At 49.6% G+C, this 21,173-nt stretch overlaps 1 protein-coding gene across 1 annotated transcript in view; it reads left to right on the top strand.

Moving 5' to 3' along the window:
* The first annotated feature begins 9,548 nt into the window (after positions 1–9,548).
* Positions 9,549–21,173, top strand: part of RGS3 (regulator of G protein signaling 3) — an 85,760-nt gene continuing 74,135 nt past the window's right edge. Inside the window, exons 1-2 of the mRNA XM_026860531.1 lie at positions 9,549–9,639; positions 12,328–12,477. Coding sequence (XP_026716332.1) covers positions 9,597–9,639; positions 12,328–12,477 — 193 coding nt within the window. The 5' untranslated portion in view covers positions 9,549–9,596. The remainder of the gene's footprint in view (positions 9,640–12,327; positions 12,478–21,173) is intronic.

A 21,173-nucleotide genomic window follows, 5' to 3' on the forward strand; every position in this document is an offset into this window, starting at 1 on the left:
GTGTGGGGGGAATGGGAGCCTGGCGGGGGAATGGGAACCTGAGGAGTGTGGAATGAGGAAATGGGAGCCTGGGGTGTGATGGGGGCGGGTGCACGGGTGCAGGCAGGGGTATAAAGGGGAGACTGGGGAGTTAGCAGGAGCCTGAGGGGCTGAGAGCAGGAGCCAGGGCAGAGGGTGAGAGCCTGGGGGGGCCAAGGGAGCCCTGAGGGCAGAGGGCTCGTGGCCCTGGGGGCAGGGGCTTTGCCCCCTCCTAATGTTTTCTGGCTTCTCCCTGCAGTGTTGTGTGAGGGCTTGCAGCGTCTGTGCCCCTTCAGCCAAGTCATTGCTGCTCTACAGCACTGCACCTGGCCTAAACTTCCATTAATTTCGTGAGACTTTATCCCTGTTGATAACCTGACAAGGTAATTAAGTAAGCTCAGAGTGCGAGAAAGGAGGAGATCAATCTAATGGCACTTTGTTGGGGTGATAATTGAAATTGAGAATAGTGTTTGTCAGTGCAGCTTTTTTCCACAGAAAGTGTGTATTTTCCAGTAGCAAGGGCAGTATTATTGTAACGGGGATAGTTTTCAGACATTTGTGAGACAAGCTTATCTATCGGTAGAGGTAATTGTATCAGACATTATAGCATGCTGAGGTTCAGCATTTTGAGTCCACAAAGGTCAGACCTGAAGAAAGGCTTGTGTGTGAGAGCTTCATGACTTTTCCAGTTACAGTGATTGGATTAATAAAAACCGTCATTACGTGTACAAATCATGTCTCTCGAGTCTCATTTTTAGCTCGTGTTAATGTATTCTGTTGTTAACTCTGTGGTGGCCCCACGGCTCCCGGAGGTGAGATGCTGTAGCGGGTCTGCCGTTACTTTGTCCTGAGGGCAGTGACTGACTGGCCGTTCCAGACGGTGCTAAAGTCTGCTGGGTGCTGTCAGAGCCCTCTGAGGCCGCAGCAGCTTGTTTTGTTTTCTGTTTTGCCAGAGGGTGAGGTTGTTTTGTACATGACTTGAGAATAAAGCGAGGCAGTGTTGGGTTACTGTCTGGTGAAGGGGGAGGATGGAGCAGAAACGGGGATGATGCTGACCCCCAGCCAGGGGTATGGCCCAAAGCTCCCCTGCTCCCCAGCGAAGACTGGGACCCAGCTATCAAGTGGTGTGCACCTTCCTGATACAGCAGGCTCTCTTCTTTCTTGGATGCTTTGGTCACTGGTGTGTGCATATACTTGTTTTTAATTACCATATCTGGAGGGTTGAAATACATCTATTGAAGTATTTGTGTTTTCATGAGCTACAGAAGAAAAAAACTGGTTTCATGAGGTACAGAAGGACAATATTGTCTCATGCTTTTTGCTTTTCCACTGAGACTGGTTTATCCAAGCCACTGCTCGTGTCACTGTCTTTATTTATTTATACATGTGCCACAAACAGAAATTTTTTTTGTATCAGTGTGAAATGTGACTTGCCATAGTAAGCTTGACTACTTCGAGTCACATTTAACAAGTTTCATGTTTTATACATGACAGCTAAATGAGACTAGAAAGCTGTTTTAAGATAAAAGCTCTGGAGCTACAGGATATAAGACCAGGTTATCAGCCTAGGATGAACTAGGATGTACCCATATCTGAGGACAACCTGATTCCTCCTTGATTTTGTTAACTTTATTTCACACTATATATATCCTCAGTGTTTTGGGTTTTCTTTCTGCCAAGTTAATTTGCTCAGATTTTTTGTTTTGCAGAGTGTTTGAATAGATGATATCATCTTCCTGCTGCAGTGTTTGCAAAGATGATGACTGCAGATAGGAGCCAGTGGGATGGAACTACTTGTGGTATGGTTACTTGTCAACATCCACAGTGCTGGGATACACTAAACAGAACTGAGGGACATCCTTGGCTCTGTTTAGGAAAGTCTGATTCAATTTTTAGAGCCTTTTTTTCAGAAAGGGAAGGGAAAGTTATGGTTAAATTTTGATTTTCACTAAATAAGGGAAAAGAGCATTCTTACTCTTAAGATAACTAACTTGGAGTGCTAGTGAAGTTAAGGCAGGTTTTAGTTTTCACATGAAGTAGCTATTCACGTTGAACACTTCACAGATTTTTAAAGCTGGAAGTGATCAATAGGTTGCCCAGTCTGACCTGTATAACGGGTGACTTCACCACAATTCACCTCAGTAGCTTGTTCAAATAAAGCCTCTCTCCTGTAAGTAACTCAGCTTGCATGGCTGACATCAAGAAGAGAGAATGTGTTACTTTTCTTGGCCGAGAAGTATTTCCTATGGCAGGAAATGGCTTGTTGAATTTTAGTGCTCAATTTCCAACATGATTTTTTCCTCATGTATATACATGCATATAACCTCACTCACTAATGATTTTATTCCACCTGTAGACCTCAGCAACTTTCTCTAGTTAAGTCCTTGTAAATGAGGTTTGTATATCAGCTGCCTGGAGCTCACTTTATATACTCACTGATCACTTCTTGCTAGTGTGTGCCTCTAGGTGTGATCTCCTGTTTAAACAAATGATTCATCGATATTAGACAAATCTTACACTCCTATTCTTAAAGGGTTTTCTTGCTGTCAGCAAGAGCTGGATAACTAAGGAGTGATGATTAAGAAGAAAGAGGGTTATACTTCCCTTACTAGAATGTCTCAGGATACACAGCAGTCTGCCCACGTGCACTCCTCTTCTGTAGCTGGATAAAGCCCTTTAATGGTCATTGTGAGCAAAGTGGCCATTGTGGTTGTGGTGAGATGCATTTTTGGCAGTTAGGCCCTGGGAATGTGGTCTGCATATAGGAAAAATTGGCTATAAGGTAAAATCTTGTGGTTTGCTTAGCTAGAAATTCTGGTTATTGTTAAATGGAGGCATTGTGGCACTGCACTCTATAGTTTGTGGTTATCAGATCCTCAGTGTTCATCTTGCATTTGCTTTACTTTTGTTAGATGAAATTCCAACATTGAAAATAGTAAATATCCCCCCCAGCCATACTTCAGGGAGGTAAATTAGATGTTCTGAGTGTCACAGAACATCTTCCACCTCTGCCACACCCTTTCTTCTCTGTTCTCTTAATCAAGAATGCTCAGAAGCTACTGGTGTCAGGAGAATTACACTGAAGGCCTATCTGTGAGTTTTAAGCCTGCAGTGACAGTGGGCACTGCGATGATAGCCTGCTTATTTTTCTCAGAATTTCACAAAAATGTTACATTTATGGTCCAGCTGCAGTAGACACAGAGCTTGCAAAGTAGTATTTGCACTGCTCAGAATGCAGTTTGTACAGATGAGTTTCAATCTTGATTAACTTGACTTCTGTGAAAATAATAATTCAGTATCATCATGACCAAATGAATAATAATTTTTAAAAGTACAGATTATTCCTGTATAGAGCAGTCATCATGGAACACCTATATTGTTTCCATCATTTTTGCAGCTGTATTATTATAGGTGTGATATTATACAAGTCCTGTAATAAATAGGCTCTTACTGCAATAGATTCACCTCTTCCTCTTCTACAAATGGGGAAAGAAGCATGCCAGAAGGTAGTCCACATGCAAGTTGGTGATCTGATCTGCAAGACCTTCACTCTGGGCACTGAAAACAACCCTGTTGGGTTTGCTGGGAGTGCTCAGGTTGCAAAAGTAAACATAGGTATAAGGTTCTGCGAGGTCTCAAGCCTGAGAATCGTTAAGTGTGTAGGGGAGTCAGAGGGGACAGCAGAGTGCTCAAGGCCAGAGTCAAGTGCATGGCCTGTTGGCTGTCAGTGTTTGTAATAAAACAGCAAGAGGCTGAATGTTCACAAAGCTGAAGGCAGGGGCACAGCTACCCAACTTGAACTGGAGTGGCTTCAGTGGTGTGGGATGTTGTTATGGGATTTGCATTTACTAGTTTTAATTTGTCTGGGAGACTGTCCATGGCTGCTCTGCTGCTTTTTTTTTTCCTTTTTGTTATAGAAGAAGAATGAATTTTAAACACGTGACACTACCCTTTTTAAAAGGAAATAAGTTATTACTTTGTTCTAAATTTTCAAGTGCATCTGTCCTCAAACATAGCTGTAATGTCTGGAATCATTCCAGCTTTCCCTAAAGACAAAACAACGGGGAGCCCAGTTCCCAGGGGAGTGTGCTGCCATGTAGGTGGTCACTCACACACTTCTACTTCAGGTCTTCTTAGCTTAGATCATCTCTGACTAAGGCCTCCAACTACAGAAGTTTCATCCTCAGAATATCTTTCAGGATCCTGTTTTACCATAAACTAATTCAGCAGTTTTGACTATCAAAAACTTGCCAGCCTTATATTCTACTGATTGAGTGGACTTTCCGATCTGACCTAAGAAAGATATTTGGACAAATTACGTGTACCAGTTAAGGAGCTATTTTCAGCTGCATGGACCGACTATTAAATTAATGCTAACTTTGTTAATTCATTTTGGGAAGTGCTTTGAAAAGGAAACCTGTAGGGTAACCTCTGGTTTGCCTTTCATACTGTTAATTTGAATGTGTTTCACCATAAATCTTGCTTCTGTTTGTATTGCAGTTCAGGAAGACCTGTTTTTCCAGGCCTGAACTCTGCAGCAGGGTCAGACTTTATCTCACCTGGACAGATGAACCTCATGTTCGTTCTTGAATAACATTGCAAAAGTGAGTGCTTTCAGTTTGGAGGGAGAGGAATTCTTTTGACTACAGATAATATAATCATTGTGAAACAATATATGCAATAACCAGGCTATGCTCTGCTAGTCCGGATGCTGCACTTTGGCCACAACAACCCCCAGCAGCGCTACAGGCTTGGGGAAGAGTGGCTGGAGAGCTGCCAGTCAGAGAGGGACCTGGGGGGTTGATTGACAGCCAGCTGGACAGGAGCCTGCAGTGTGCCCAGGTGGCCAAGAAGGCCAATGGCATCCTGGCTTGTGTCAGCCATAGCGTGGCCAGCAGGGACAGGGAAGGGATCTCACCCCCATACTCGGCACTGGGGAGGCCGCCCCTCGATGAGTGGGTTCAGTTTTGGGCCCCTCACCCCAAAAAGGCCATTGAGTGACTCGAGCGTGTCCAGAGAAGGGCAACGGAGCTGGGGCAGGGTCTGGAGCACAGGTCTGCTGGGGAGCAGCTGGGGGAACTGGGGGGCTTTAGTCTGGAGAAGAGGAGGCTGAGGGGAGACCTCCTGGCCCTCTGCAACTCCCTGACAGGAGGGTGCAGAGAGGGGGGATGAGTCTCTTGAGCCGAGGAACCAGCGCCAGGCCCAGAGGGAATGGCCTCAAGCTGCCCAGGGCAGGGTCAGGCTGGCTCTGAGGAAGGATTTCTTTGCAGAAGGGGCTGTTGGGTGTTGGAATGGGCTGCCCAGGGCAGGGGGGGAGTCCCCATCCCTGGAGGGGTTGAAGAGTCGGGCTGACCCAGCGCTGAGGGATCTGGGGGAGTTGGAAACAGTCAGTGTGAGGTTCATGGTTGGACTGGAGGAGCCTCAAGGTCTTTTTCAACCTAGATGATTCTGTGATTCTGTAATCGATTCAGAATTCAAATTAAGTCACAGAGGTGGCTTAAAGTGGCCACATTAAGTCTGAACTAATGGTGTGCCACCACCTAAGTGGGATGTAACTCCTTTGGCAGCAAAATGTACACTAAAGTCAAGTTGACCCTGTTGTAGTGGAAAGTCCTTGAATTGAAAATTGTTAGGGGCTGGGCAACTATTTTGGGAAAATGTCTCATGTGCCTGCACTATTGTGTTCAACCCTAGGCATCGCCTTCTGACCGCTGTCAGAATACTGAACTACACAGACCTTTGTCTAACCTGGTACATCTGCTTTTATTTTCTTAAATGTTCTTGAATTCTGTTAGGAAAAGGCTCTTCACTTGAAAGGGTGGTCAGTCACATAGTTATGGCGAGAGAAAGGCAGCATCTACCCTTTCAGCAGCAGCCTTCAACTAAATTAGCTTAATCTGAACACAATTGTGTAGGAGAACCTTGGTAAATTTTACTTTCTTTTGTGCAGTCTAGAAGTGGGGCTTCACCAGATGACCAAGGAGATCTCTGCCAACAAAAGGGCATTTCTGGCATTTGATCTCTGTTTCCCTGCATTGTATGCCCTGGCCAAATCCGTTTGCTATAGCAATGCTAGAAGTAGTTAATTTTTTGTGAAATTTATGAGCTGAGCTGGCTCACTGAGAGGTTGAATAGTGCCAGACCCTAGGGGAAGCCCTGCAAAGCAGCACCCAGGTGCATGGTGACAGCTAGTGGGTAGAGCAGCTCAACGATTTCATGTCCTTTCAGACAGCACACAATTCAGCTCAGGTGACAGGCAGTAACTTTTAAAGCTGTTTTAACTTAATTACTTTGATCCATGTGACCATATTAAGGCCAAAAGCATAATTCCCAAGATATCTTTTGCTATGCTGAAACCTGTCTCTTTTATGAGAAGTGTCACTAAAATTTGTGAAGACCCAGCCTGATAATTATATTATTTTTATTGCATTAAACTAAATCAGAAACGGATTAATACTTAGCATTTGTCAAAATCCAGTAATCCACAGCAGCACTGCTGGCTCAGAAAAACATACCTCTTCCAGTAGTTGTATCCTATCTGTATGCCAGCTTTGAGTGTTTAATTTTCCTGAGATAGCTGCTTTTAGGCAGGGTTACTGTTCAGATAGTGGAAATCTGGTTGTTCAGCTGGTCCCAAATAAACATCAAAAATATCAAAAGCCTGAACCAAAGCAGTGTCAGAGTGAGTAATGCATGGAGAGGTTAACAGCTGCTCCAAGAGCAGGGTGCTGGGTCCCAGCTCTGCACAGGGCAGCCGGGGCTGAGGGCAGAGACTCAGCATCACAAATCCAGGAACCAGGTAGCCCCAGTGTTTAAGTGGCAGCAGCTGCTCCAGTGACCTGTGGGACTACGTAATCCTTGTCCAGGATTGCTGTAACCCACTGCTTGCTGGTGAAGTTTTTGCTGCATTTTCACTGTATTTTTTTTTTTTTTCGCATATGTTCCTGTTCGATCTAGGCTGCCTTCTTGATCAGATGTTATGGGCCTAGGGCTGCTGCAGAAGAACTGGATGTTCAGATCAGACATCCTCTAAGAGACATGGCATGTCTCATGGTGCTACTCTTCAGAGTGCATGGGGTAAAAATGGTGCCATGAGTTTATGTAGTGCCGTAATTAGCTGTGTTTTTATTTGGGTGGGACAGGGATGTGTTAAACACCTTGCCTGTAAAAGTCCCACTGCCTTTAAGAAATGCAAAGCCGAGGACAAAGCCTTGACATGGTAAGACTGTGAGGTGTTTGTGTAATGCTCCTAAATTAGGTGTGTGCCCAGCCTACTGTTATACTACAGGCTAGAAATAGCAAAAAGAAAAAAAAAAAAAAAAGTTTATTGTGACCCATTGGTGCAATGGGGTCTGTATCTCCTCTTAGCATCTGAGAGAGAATCAGACTGTGCCGTTTCTGAGGATAACCCATAGTTGCTCTGATGCCAGTATCCTCTATAGCTGCTGGTTCCTCACTGTAAAGGGTGACAGTGGGAGGCACTGCCAGCCCCTGTAGGAGACATTTTGTACAGGACATTTCTGGAGTGACCAGGAAGCATTGCTGTGCTTCAAAGGGATCTCTTCCAAATTAGCCAAGGATGTTTCTCTTGCCAGCCAAAGGGCAGGCGAGGGACGCAGCCAGGTAGTTTCTGCAGCCTCAGAGTGTTCAAGACAGGTGAAAATCTTCAAGAACTGAAAATAAAGCAGATCTTGCTCTCACACCTGTTTCCCTACCGTGTACTGTCTCGTGAGGAGGGGCTGATTTACGGAGTAGCTCTAATACAAACCATAACCTAGTTGTAGCTGCTTTAGTCTGAACAGTGTCAGCTAGTTTAGCCTTAGCAGCAGAAAGGGGTTGAGAGACAAGATGTTCAGAGTTGTTTCTGAGTTCAGCAAGCTTGGCCCTGCTCAAAGATGGGCACAGGAATGAGTAGCTGTGCATGGAGGCTGTTCTGTCCTCTGCATTCCTTGTGAGTAGCCGAGGAGGTTTGTAACAGCTCCTGCTCATGTGGAATTTGTTGCAGATCCTTTGCCTGCTCTAGAAGTACTTGCTGTGCTTTCAGCCACAGGCATCCTGAGTTCTTATAGCAATGCCTCACCAGTGCAGAGCCCAAGAATTGATGTGGGTTAGTCCCTTTGCATGTTCAAATTGTTAATCTTTTGGGGAAGGGCCAGAGAGAGATATTTAGAAAAGGGATCAGCCAAAGAAATTTGTTACCCAAAGCTATGGGTCAAAAATGCCAAATATGTCAAGTCCTATGAAGATTCCTGTAAAACTCTGGACATTGCAGAGACTGGTCCCTCAGCAGAGCAGCAGTGCTGAGCCGAGTGCTGTGTTGGGATCCCGTGCTGGCTGACAGCTTTGTGCAGTGGGCAGGAGCAGCTCACGAGGTATTTGCTAACTTTGGGCCAATGCTAGATTAACCCCCAGTGCAGCATTTGCTCCCTGCTGGGAGGTGCAATTTTGCAGGAGTGTGGAGTCCACTTGCATCTGCTCTGAAAGTCTGCCTGTGGTGTGAGCTGAGGGAGCTGCCGTTTGGCAAAGGCAGCAGCAAGGACCGTGCTGGGGCTCAGTGTGGGCGCTGCTGTGGGTGCTGCTGTGGGTGCTGCGTCTGGCTTGCAGAGTTGGGCTCCAAGAGGATGTGCAGACTCTGGGATGTGAGCCGAGAAGGTGCAGTGTTTCTAAGATAACCTTGCAGCTGGGGAAGCCTTTCTGGGGTCCCAGATTGGAAAAGGATTTAGTGATCATCCAGCATGCATCTCTCTTGGGTTTCTCACTGGTATTTTTCAGGGGATGATTCAGCTGGGGTTGCTGCAGAGGTGGTGTTGGGGACAGGAGCTCCCCAGCTGTGTCCTGTACTTGCTGTAGCCCCTGGGGGAGAGGGGGCTGCAGCAATCCCACCACTGGGAAAGTGCTGAGGTCTGTGTGTCCACCCTGTATGGCAGACTTTGCTAGTCCCAGAAATCTGCCCTCAGGATGGCCCAGAAATAATCCAAACTCTTTCTGTTCCATTCTCTTTCCATCTGGGAAGTCAGGTAATTTTTTCCAGTTTGATTTAGCTTCTTCAGTTTCAAAGCCAGCTTCAACCCTTTGGGTTTTCTGTGTGTTCATGTTACCCTTTTGCCTGGAATAACCGTCTAAGCACGTGTTTGGATTTGAATATCCAGCCAAAGGCAGATCCTGGTGCTGGCAATCTGAAATTTGTGATGGAGAACTGTGTTAAATTTTAAAAGAAAGTCATTAACTCCCAAGCCAACCAGCTGAATGTGCACTTTGCTGGAGACTCTAATAGAAAAGCAGGTTAAGGTCAATCTCCTGGGGTTTGAATGTGAAGAGGAAAGTTAGAAGGAGTCACTGCCTTGCTGCTGGGAGCCAGTAGAGGAAGGGGCCGTTGCATGCGCCACTGCCACCATCTCTTCCCAGCGTGCAGTTCAGTTTGTAACTTCCTAGTCCTGGAGGTCTGCTCACTTGGGACATTTATTACTGTTTATTCCCCCGTCCTTTTCAGTGGTGCCAAGGTCAAAGGCTCCTGGCAGCTAAATCACAGTTTGAGTGCAGGACGTTGCTGGAGAGAGTGAGGGTCCCGCGTGGGAGTGATGGAGCAACTGGGAGAGCCAGGGCTCACGCGTCAGTGCTCAGGTGATTTCTTTGCTTACTTTGTAGTGCTGCTCTATCTCCTGGTGAAGGATGGATTATGACTCTGCAGGTACCTGGTTATCACCACTGAACCAGATCCTGGCTCTTGGGGGAGATGAGGGACTGTATCTCCCACATGCCCTCTGTGGGGTGTTGGAGATGCCCAGCTTCTTGCAGGATCATGTTTGATCTTGGGGCTCTCTGCTAGTGCCTTGTGCTGCAGGATGGAGCAGACTTGAATCTGCTGGGTTTGCAGACAGTGAGCCTCAAGTCCTCTGGGAGGATGGTGTGGGGGAACTCCCATGGCCATAGAGTCCTGAAGTCCCACAGAGACTCTTCTTTACCTTTACTATTATTTTTTATTTATTTTGAAAAACCCTATCTCATGGGATTCTTTTACCAAAACTTGTGAGACTGCCTACTTTAGATCTTTTACTGTTTGTTACTGCCTTTTGTTACTGTCCTGTTCATCTTTCCTTTTGTCTCTTAAAAGCATTTTGCAATAATGACATGGAGAGGGGAGGCTAGGAGCCTGGGGAGCTCCTAGCAGACAGGGTGGCATGTAAAATACCTCTCACCACTCACTGCATATGCTGGGGAGAGCTGCAGGCTTGGCAGTGCTGGAGAGCAGCAACACAAGCTGTAGTCTCAATGCTGTTGTGGGGATCTGCAGTGGCGGAGACGAGGGCACGGCAAGGCTGGGCTGGTACACACTGCTTGTTTGGGGTACCTGGGACTGATGATCATTTGCTTGGCGTGGCATGTCCTGTGGGTTGAGATGTGCTGTGCTGGTCACTGGGAGCTGGGGATGTGCACTGAAACATGCAATCCCAGACTGTATTTTTTTCCAGGGGCAAGTAAATTTGCCAGGATGAAGTTTTAATTTTGATGGGTGGCAGATGGAGATCACTGAGAGTGTCAGCAAATGGATTCAACTGAACAAATGAGAGGAAGAGTTTCTGATAAGCCTGAAGGGAGGAACATTCTGAAGTGCCTTAGAAATTACCCTGTATCCCTGAACAGGGCCCATCCCACTTGTGTGTTGGTTCCTCGTTGTCCAGGACAGTGCTTTGACACCATTTTTGTGTGTCTGTGGTGCTCAGGCATCAACAGAGCTTCTGGAGGATGTGGCAAGGGATACATGGGTGTTGGGAACAGTAACAGGGTTCTTCTTCAACCTTCCTGTCCAGGAGTTGACAACAGCATTGACTGTGACCCCAGGCAGTTGGGGGCCTCTCTCCTGGGACCCCCATCTGCGATCTTGCTGTTAGACACAGCTATAAGAGGGGTTTTGAGCCTTTGTGAGGCTTCTCTGCAGACCCCAGGGCTGGGATGATGAGGGGTCCCCAGACCCTCCCTGTGGGGAGGAAGGGAGGGCTCTTGTAATATTGTATAATACTGTGACTCAGTTCCTCTCCCAGGCTCAGTGCCAGTGCTGCCTGCAGGGACAGGGGATGAAGGTGAGGATGGGATGAAGGTGTTCATCCCCTTCCCAGCTCTGTGTCCAGAGCTATCTTGCATGCCAGCAGATGCGGTACAGGATGTGACACCTCCAGTTTCAGGTTGTTACAGTTTGGGTGAGCTCAGATGTTGGTGAGCTCTGCTGAAGCTGAAATCCAGACCTGCTCCGCTGGCTGTACCTGTGCCTATGAGAGAGCACAGAGCAGGCCATGAGGATGTGTTTGTAAATGCCAGGGTGAAAATATCTCCTTGGGCAGCTGGGACAGGGAACTGCAGGATGTTGTGGCATAGGCTGCGTGCTTGGCCAGGTTGTCTCTTCACTGGAGAGCCTGCATGTGGTGTGTGGGTGTACTCCTGGCTGCTGGCAAAGGACCCGCTTCCTCTCTGGGACTCCATGTTCCCCTCCTGGTGTTTGTGGGTTTTGTTGACTGCATTAGTTCCTACCTCACACAAAGCTGGGTACTTGTTATGGGCAGACATGCTTTTATCACAGAGCCCCAAGAGCTGGAGCAGCCTTTTCCCTCCTGTGTCCCCCATGTTCCACCAGAATTGCCTGAGCTTGCTGCTTTGAGACCCAGTTGAAGAGGCCAGAGCCAACAGCACTGGCTTCCCCAGCTGCCTGTGGGTTACCGGGTCCTGAAGGATTCGGGTGCTCTGAAGGCTCCTGGGAGCTCTGGGGCCACCAGGCAGCCAATAGTTTAGTTGGTGGCTCAGGCTTGCAGGGTTTGGACCACCGTCTCCAGGATGCATCTTCTGCTTGCCTCCCACACCTCTGACATTGTCAGCCTTGCTGGGAAACTGGGATCCATCTTTCCCCTGTACTAAAATCCAGCAGTACTGTGAGAAAATACAGATGTGCTGGAGCTGCAGCTGAGCCGCGTGCCAGGGGTGACTCCCTCTGAACACGGGTCTGTGTTCTGCTGTGACACTGCATCTAGTGTGTTGCCATCACTCCTCTCCTTTCTGTGCACAGGCAGGGCTGCCCCAGGGGATGATGGTGTGGGATAGATGTGCCACGCTGCCAGCATGTGCCATGTTTGTACAGGGCTGGCCAGGGGAAGCTCAGTGCAAGAGACCTGGCAGTGTGGTATTCTCAGGAAGGCTGGGGCAAGGTGGAGACATACCCCTGTGGCAGGTAAAACCAAGGGTACTGCAGAGCCTGTGATGTCTCCTGTGTCCCAGCTCCCCACCCTGCCATGTCCTGTTCTCATCTCCTCCTTTCTCTGTCAGGGACAGGGCAGAGTCCCCAGCTGCTGGATCTGGAGTGTCTGCCAGTGCTGGTGAAGAGGCGATGCGGGGCTGTACGATCCTCCGTGCGGAAGCAGAGGGGACCATTGGGGAGCAGAAGGAAGATCAGCCATACACAAGTGAAGGGGAAAGGTAAGTGATGGGCATGTGAGAGGGGCTGTGGGCCAGCCAGGGGCTTGGCCCTGGTCAGGCCCATGTGGAGGGGTGACCATGGCGAGGAGTGGCAGGGGTGTGTGTCCAGCACCCTGGACTCTACAGGAGATCTTGTCCTTTTCCATCCCAGGGAGGTCACTATATTCAGTATTACTTCAGCTGGATGCAGGCTGGGAAATGGAGGTGCCTGCACAGCACCGAGAGCAGCCATCCACACTGGCAGCGTGTCTGTGCAGAGCCTGTGCTGGGCTGCACCCTTGTCTCCTGACCTTCACTTGTCAGGGCTGAGCTCCCCCATTGCCCACCTCTGCCTGAGCCCAGGCCAGCAGGGACATGTCAGTCAGCCACTTTCACCCTGCAGGGCTGACCCAGGCTCACCACAGGCCCCCAGGTTGTTTTGGATCCTGTAGCCTCACAGCAGTGCCACAAGGAACAGAACTCATTGAGCGGGGCATTCCCGGCAGCATGGGGTGGTGTGGGAGCAGGTCCACTCTGCTGGAGATCAGTCCCCCATGGGGCCCTGCGCCGTAGGGAGCAGGGCTGCACAGATTTGTGGATGGGAAGCAGAGAGTTCTGGGACAGCCCAGCATTTGGGGAGGGTTTTTTTTTTTTTCAAATACACCATCTCCATCATTCCTCCACAGTCTCCAGAAATGGTGCTTGGCTCTGGGTGTCTTCTGGTAAACTGGCACAATGTCTGGAGCTGGTGGGTGCATCACCAGCTCTCAGGTGATGGAAAGTGCTGCTCTGGGGTCTTGCAGAGTGACTCCAGAGCCCCCCTCCATGGGGGGCTGCGTGCCTCTTTCCTTTTTTCATGAGAGCCAAGCAGGTAACCCCTGCCCTGCCATCCCTCCCTTTCTTAGCTCACCTCCACAGACCAATTCTCCTGCACCCTTTCCTTGCCTGCAATAATTTCCCCTCAGTGCTCTGAATGCTGCTGTCCCTTATTGCTCCGGTGGGACAGTTCCCTGAGCAGCTGAGTACGTGCCAGCAAACCCGATGGCACTCACAGTCACGGGGATTCACTCACAGTCACGGGAATTACTTACAGCCTGGCGCACTGTGGAGAAGAGGAAACGTTGCAAGGTTTTTCCTTTTTCCCAGGAGCTCATTCCTGGTTCATCTGCCGTGGGACTGGTGCGGGTCTTGGGCCTGCAGGTGGGAGCAGAGGGCTGCCTGCATCCTTGCACGTGGCTGTGGCGTAATGCTCAGGCCTGTTTACTCAGGCAGGTGCAGTCCCTGTTCAAATCTGCGGGGCCAATGGGAGCTGCGCCGTTCAAACATGCAGCGGTTGGACGCGTGTCCCATGGAAACCCGGCTGCACGGCTGCCTGTCACTCCCTGCTTAAACGGCTGCTTGGCTCTCCCGGGCTAGGCAGGGAGGGCTCCAATTACTGCCTAATTAGAGGTGTCCTGCCATGGAGCCCGACAATGTCCACAGAGTCTCGCTCTGCACCCACCAGGCTGCCCCTCTGAGAGCTTCTTTCTACCTCACCACATTCGGTAAGCATTGAGCCTGCAGCTCCGGGGAGCAGGGGGTGAACACCGTGCCCAGGGGATGTGGCCGTGGTGGCCACTGGCAGCTGCAGAGGGTCATGGCCAAAGCCCGGTGCCGTAGGAATGGGCTGGAGAGCTGCTTCCTGAAGGCATTAACACTGAGCGGCAGCCTGCTTGCTTCTGCCTCACTGAACCAGAATAATATGTGGCTCCATCGAGCTGGAGAGCTGGGGAGCGCCCTGAAGCCAAGCTGTGGCTGCTGTGGTGTGCTGCGGCAGTCAGCTGGATGCCCAATACCCAGGTCGTTTTGCCCCCTGGATGGGCACAAGCTGGGATGCTGCGTAGGGCTGGCTGGAGCTGTGGCCCCCATTACAGCAGGGCCCCAATTCCCTCCTTTGCTCCTTGTGGGTCTTTCTGTGGCTGCCTCAGTTTTGCCACATGGACCTGAAGAAGCCCATGGGCAGTGCTGGCTCGGATCTGTGAGCTGGAGCCAGCCCAGCAATAGCTATGAACCCTGTCCACCTGCCCTGCGAGCAGGGGAATTTGGCAGCAAATGTCATGGCCATCGCTTGTGGTGTGTGATGGCTTGTCTTATGCAGAGGGAAGCTGGGTGCCTCTCCTGGTTGCCACTTTTTAAGCAGCAGTTTTCTTTCAAAGCTTCTGCTCATTCTAGTGATGAGGGCAGGCAGTCATGCAGTGTGCTGTTAAAGAGGCTGCAGGGAAGCAGAGAGGGTTACATGAGTGGAGAGGGACATCCCTTTCCTGGGCAGCCAGGGATGCTGCTCCTTCCCCCCTTAGATTTTTAACCATCAAACTGCTGAGGACAGTCTGGAACTGTCTGAAAACCTCATGGTTTTTGTCTGTAGGACTTAAGCATGCCAAATAATATGAGTTTTGCGGTGCCTCTTGGCTCTGTAGCCAAGCCTGGGCCAAGCATCATCTCTGAAGCCGCAGTTCCCTTCATGGGCTGGTGAGATGTGACGCCGTGGGCTCTGAGCAGGAGAGCAGTGGCAGGACGGGGCTAGCACTACCCTTTCCATGTGGGTGACCAAGGAGAGGGTCTTCAGAAGGGCTGGTGCCAGGGCCCGAAGTTGCAGATAGTGATCTCGGGGTGCTCTGCCTTGTGCACGAGGACCTTCTGCCCAGGCAGTTATCTGACACTGCTTTCTGCTGTAGGAAACCCACTGGTGTGTGCACTGATGGCTCTTGGCTGTGCCAGTCAGGGCAAAACCTGCATTTTTCCTATAATAAAACAGAAAAACATTTAAAGAGCAGAAACCCAAATATTCCATTTGTCAGAGATCATCAGTAAGAAACAGATTTTCCTGCCTGCTAGGTCTGCTCCCAAAGGACAACATTCACATATCCCCTCCCTTAGCCTGGCAAACTTCTCTCATGGGTGGGAACCTGTTTGATTACCATCTTGTGCTTGTTCATGCCCTGCTCATCTTGTGCCAGCTTTGTTCATCAGCTTGAACTGCGTCTCCTGGCCCTGTGGGGTCCAGATGGATGGGGCCTGGGCACCCTCCCTGCAGCAGCCCTGCGAGCCTAGCTGAGCCCTTCTCTTTGTGATGGGGTGTGCATCCAGGAGCTGCATGTGGGTCCTGTTGTGAGATGAGCGGTCTGCTTTTTTCTCTCTCTCTGGCCTTTCTCTACACCTATTTCCATTCATATTAACATTTATTGAACATACGTGACCTGGACAAGCTGTGTTGGGGCCTCTCTGCTGAAGCTGTTTCCCTTAGTTCATGCTAGGGATGTATCAAAAGAGATAAACCCAAGGGATAATGTTTCTCTGACCCTTTGCTCTTGGAGTGAGGTGGAAATGCAGCCCAAGAACTTGTCTTGACAGGGGTTGTGCCCTGGTTTCTGCCTACCCAGGTCTGGAGAAGGTTACTGCTCCATGCACTTGAGAAAATTCAACTGCTGCCGCTGAGCCGGTCTGTCCAAGTGCAGATGGTGGTACAGCAAATCCCTTCCACTAGCTCAGGCTCTTTCCAACAGCAGCTTCCCTCTCTGATCCTGGCCCTGTACAAGTGCTGGAATTGCTACAGAGCCGAGTGCTTCCCCGGCATGAGCAGGCTGGGACCCCTGTGGGGTCAGACAGGCTGGCTGGGTGTGCTGGGGTCTGCGACTTGTCCCTTCATGTGCTTTGGAGATGCTTCGGATACATTAATAGAGAAATGACATCTGTTCCTCATGGGAAAGAAAGGACCTTTCCCACTGATACTCCCGAAAACTTTCTACTAGGGGCCAATTTATAGTACTTCTGAGAAAGGCAAAACTGCCCCTTTTCTCTGCTCTCCTCTCTCTGGTGCAGCCTGTGACACAGGGGCCATGGGCACTGTCCCTGCACCAGGAGCAGCACTAATTCACATTATGCAGGAGGCTGCGGTCCTGTCTGACCCCATCCCTCATTGTGCAGAAGCCTTGGCCCCATGTGCTGCCTTGGGAGCTGAGCAGCCCCAGCCATCCCCAGGCCAGGGCTGGGCGTAGAGCTTCCTCCCCCCGCTGAATTACCCAGCACAAAAGCTTCCTTTCTCCTCTCCAGGGCCCATTCATTCCTGGGCTGACTCCTCGTCATGCTTGGTTAGACAGGCGCAGTTTGCTTTTGTGTTGTAACAGTTGTGACATACCGACAGTGGAACAGCAAGAGGGTTCCCACAGCCTCAGAGATCTGGAGATAGCAGAAGGGTTAAAGCCTTGGTGCAAAAGGCTGGGGTGTCATGATGAAACTGGGGGACACTATTCTTGCTTGTAAATCACTATTACCTTTAATAGAGCTGTCCTGATTTACCCCACCTGGCTTTTGTCTTAACTTTCCCACCTTGCTCTCACTTGCACAGGTATAAGTGCACGTAAGCCATGTGTTTCCACATGTGCACAGATTTGTGCTCTCAAACATGCAGATGCACACACAGACACCTGTGAGCTGGAGAGGAATTCGAAAAGTTTCTGTTTTCGAGTGAAAAATGAGTTCTTTTGACTTGCTTCAGGTTAAAAAATCCTGTAATATATCCCCACCCCAGCAAGCCTAAGCACTTGGGTGTGTCTTTTGCAAAATTAAATGTTGGGTTTTAGTTTGAAAGATGTTTAGAAGTTTGTAAATAATATTTACTGTTTATTTTGTTTGTTGTGTTTTGTAGGCTGGAAAACAAGTGAAAATGGTATATTTTGCTTTGGACTAAATGAAACGTTAGGCTAATGATGCTTTCAGTCTTTTGATTCTTGAGGAGGATTGAGAAATATTTAGTTCTGGGTTGGTCTGGAATGATTACACAGATTTCAAACCCTGCTTCACCCTTAAAATCTGCACATCCTATCCAGGCTGGCAGGCAGCAGCTCCCAGGGAACCTCTTGGGAAGGTGTTCCGTGGGGCAGACACCTTTGCCTGAGTGGGGCCAGCGAGCCAGGGGCTGGCAGCCTGCTCCCCCTGACCCTGACAAATGCTGTCGGCAGAGTCTTTGTGCCAGTCTGAGTACTGTGGATAGATTTTTTCAGAGTCACTAACTCATGGGAAAGCGAGTGCGTAACTAAGTAAGCTGGCAGAGCAGAGCTGCTGCCCCAGACCCGTGTCCTTGCTCAGCAGGGGTCTACATGTGTGGCTCTCCCAGGCGCTGGCCTCCTGCGTGCAGTCTATGACCAGTTGGGATTTCAGTGCCGGGAATCAGTTGCTGCCAGACAGGTCCAGGCAGTGCTGAACATCACAGACTGCAGCTCCAGAGAAGACCTGGGAGTTCAGGGATCTGGCACAGGCATTTTGAAAAGCAGTGGGAACTGCAGGTTGGATTTGTAGCTGTGTAGGAGATGAGTTTTATTCTTGGCTCTGTTTCAGAGCGGGCTCCGAGCAGTGTATTCTGCAGTTGTGGATGCTGTGTTTGCAGGTGGTGACTTTGACTGCCACCAGCCAAAGACATGTTTGGGATGTTCCTTCCTTCATTCTTTCTTTAGAAATATTCCTCCCATCTTGTCCTTGCACCTCTGCAGAGGGGTTTCTGGATTTAGAGGCCTGCCTGAGCACCCCTGGCCTTTGTACTCAGGTTTCAGCTGATCCTGCCCAAGTAGACAAACTCCTCATGAGCACAGAGGTTGGATCTGCCCACATAGTCCACACTGAGAGCAGTTCTCCAGGAGGATATTCAGGCTGAGCTGAGTTACTCTGGTAAGGTCAGGTTTTTCCTGACTCCATCCCTCCCACCTCCTCTCTCTGCTCCAAGTCCTTCCTTCCTCTCTCTCACCTTAGGTAGCTTAAAAGGCACTGATGGATAGAAGCATTGCCTGCTGGGCTGCTGTCTTGTACTGGTGGGTGCTGCAGCACCCATGAGGGACTGCCAGGTCCCACAGTGAGCTCTTGCTGCTGTGCTGTGCTGTGCCAATCTACATGGGGAGAATTCTCCTGAAGGGCTGCCTGTGGAGCAGGTTAGGTCCTGGGTCCTCCTGTAACAAGTCAGATCAATTTCCTGATTCAAGTAAAATCCCATAATTTGCTTCAGGCACTAAATCTTGGCACTTTGAGCTCTCTTTCTCTTTTATGTTACTCTCTGCCCCACTGAGGGGCAGAAGTGGATGCCCCTGTGCTCTCATTAAGATCTGCTCTTTTGGCCTCTTGATGACTGTTGGAGCCATCCTGCCTTTGATCTCCTGACTCTGCTCCTTGCTCTGCTCATGACGATGATGGACAGCAGGTCCCCTGCAAGGCTTGGCAAGCCTGGCAGCCGAGAGCCAGCCACCCCAGGCAGGCAGGCCCTGCTTCCTGGCTTGGTGGGTGACCCCTAGGTCAACTCACATACCTACATATCCCCTGTATGACGAGGGGTAAGGTGTTTTATGGGATGATGTAATTGACATAATTATATTAGTCTTTGTTAGTGTATTGAGGGGTGTTAACTTTAATATACATTTCATGGATAATGAAGCAAAGGTCATTCACCAGACAGATGCCCCTTGAAATTTGGCCAGGTGCACCAGAGCAGAGCCGTCCTGTCTCCACAGGGCTCCGTCCTCCAGCTGAATCTTGTGGTGTTGGGGCAGTCTTATCAGCTTCAACCTCCACACTATCCACCCCATGACTATAGTTTCATCTTGCGAGTGTTTGAGCCATTCCTTAACTTGGAGGGCCTCATCTTTTATCTCTCTCTCAGGCTGTTTTTCTCAGTCCGTGTTTCTCGCAGGCCTGGTTTTTCAGCTCACAGGGAGCAAGGGGGATCTCCATCCAAACCTGATCCAAAGTAACATTTCTTTCATGTAGCTCCTCAAGGCTCTCCCTTATCACCACCTCCTCAATCAAAAGCTCTGGTTGCTGTTGTGCAGGGAGCCAGGCATTTCCCCGGCAGTGCTGTGTCACTGGGAACCAGGGGTCCTGCTTGGTCCAAGCCCCCCTGGGCTCTGTGGCAGAGGGATTGCAGGATGGTGGAGCATTGCTCTTCCCCGGGGCTTGGCTGCTCCTGGCCTCGTTGGCCACCTGACAATTGTTCAGTGTCAAAAAACATGACTGAAACCATTCTTGTTTAATCCTAGATTAAAGCAAGTATTGACCCCTGGTTTTAGGAGATTACCTGTCTGCTCACCAGCCCATACTGTCTGGGATCCCCAGGAAGTGCAGGAGTCTGCAATGTGGGTGCTCGTGCCGTGCTTCGGTTCCTGGGGGCTGGGTTTGTGCTGGGAGCAGTGCTGCATTAGTCCTTGTTGCTGCATCTTCTCTGCTTGATAGTGCTGGTGATAACAAACTGTTGCTGGATGTGACAGTCAGTGAAGACATTTTTAAGGCTTTCTTGTTTCCCCCAAAACCACCCCGGACACGTGAGACATGCAGTGGGGCAAGCAAGCAGGAGATGTGCGTGGTGCAAGGTCCTGCAGCAGCGGGTGGATGAAAGCAGGGTAGTGCCATGGCCCAGGGTCCCCCGGTGGGGCCAGCCTTGGCTGACCCTGTGCCGGCATGTTTCTGACACCAAAGGCACCAGTTGTCCTTGGCATTCATCCAGGCCGCCTGCAGCTTGGCCTGCTGTCACCTTCTGCAGGGGTGACAGCCCTTTGCCCACACAGAAGCTCAGGGGAGAGGCAAAAGGGAAGTTGAGTCTGGGCTGGGGGCAGGATTTGAGCATGCTGCATCCCTCTTAAACAAGGGCTAATTCATCCCACAGTAGCTGGTGCTTCAACTTCCCCTCTGCCATGGGCTCCTGCCTCCTGTCATCAGAGTTTGCTGTGTTCTAAGAAAACAGGTTTTCCTGGAATTTTTTGCATCTGAAGCTGTAGGACATGGGGCATGTGTGCATGGGCAGCCAACAGGAGCAGTTGGAAGCCATTGTGCAGTAGAAAAACTGTGACATAATTGCTATCATGGAAACATGGTGGGATGACTTGCACAACCAGAGTGCTGCAATGGATAGCTATAAACTCTTCATAAGGGATAGATCAGGAAGGAGAGGTGGTGGGTAGCCCTGTATGTTAGGGAGTGTTTTGATTTTCTAGAGCTTAATGATGGTGACGGTAAGGTTGAATGTTTATGGGTAGGAATCGGGGGAAGGCCAACAAGGCAGATAATGTGGTGGGAGTCTGTTACAGACCACCCAGCCAGGATGAAGAGGCAAACAAAATATTCTATAAGCAGCTGGGAGAAATCTCAAAATTGCTAGCCCTTGTTTTCATGGGGGACTTCAACTTACCAGATGTCTGGTGGAAATAAAATATAACAGAGAAGAAACAGTCTAGGATGTTGCTGGAGTGTCTGAAAGAGACCTTCCTGACACAGCTGGTGAGGGAGCCAACTTGGGAAGGTGTCCTGCTGGACCTATTGTTTGCGAACAGAGAAGGACTTGTGGGTGATGTGATGGTTGGAGGCCGACTTGGGCATAGCAATCATGAAATGATAGAATTTTTGATTCTTGGAGAAGTAAGGATGGGGGTCAGTAGAATTGCTACCTTGAACTTCCAGAGGTAGACTTTGGCCTGTTTAGGAGCCTGGTTGACAGAGTCCCTTGAGAGGGAGTCCTGGAGGGCAGAGAAGTCCAGGAAGGCTGGACATTCTTCGTGAAGAAAATCCTAAAGGCAAGGAGCAGGCTGTTCCCATGTGCCAAAAGATGAGCCAGTGAGGAAGAAGTTTGGCTGAACAGAGAGCTTCGACTGGAACTCAGGAAAAGAACAGTTTATGACCTTTGGAATAAGGTCATCTGCTCAGGAGGA

The sequence above is a fragment of the Athene cunicularia genome (genome assembly GCF_003259725.1).
Source record: "Athene cunicularia isolate RWA chromosome 17 unlocalized genomic scaffold, athCun1 chr17_part1, whole genome shotgun sequence".
Classification (NCBI taxonomy): Eukaryota; Metazoa; Chordata; class Aves; order Strigiformes; family Strigidae; genus Athene; species Athene cunicularia.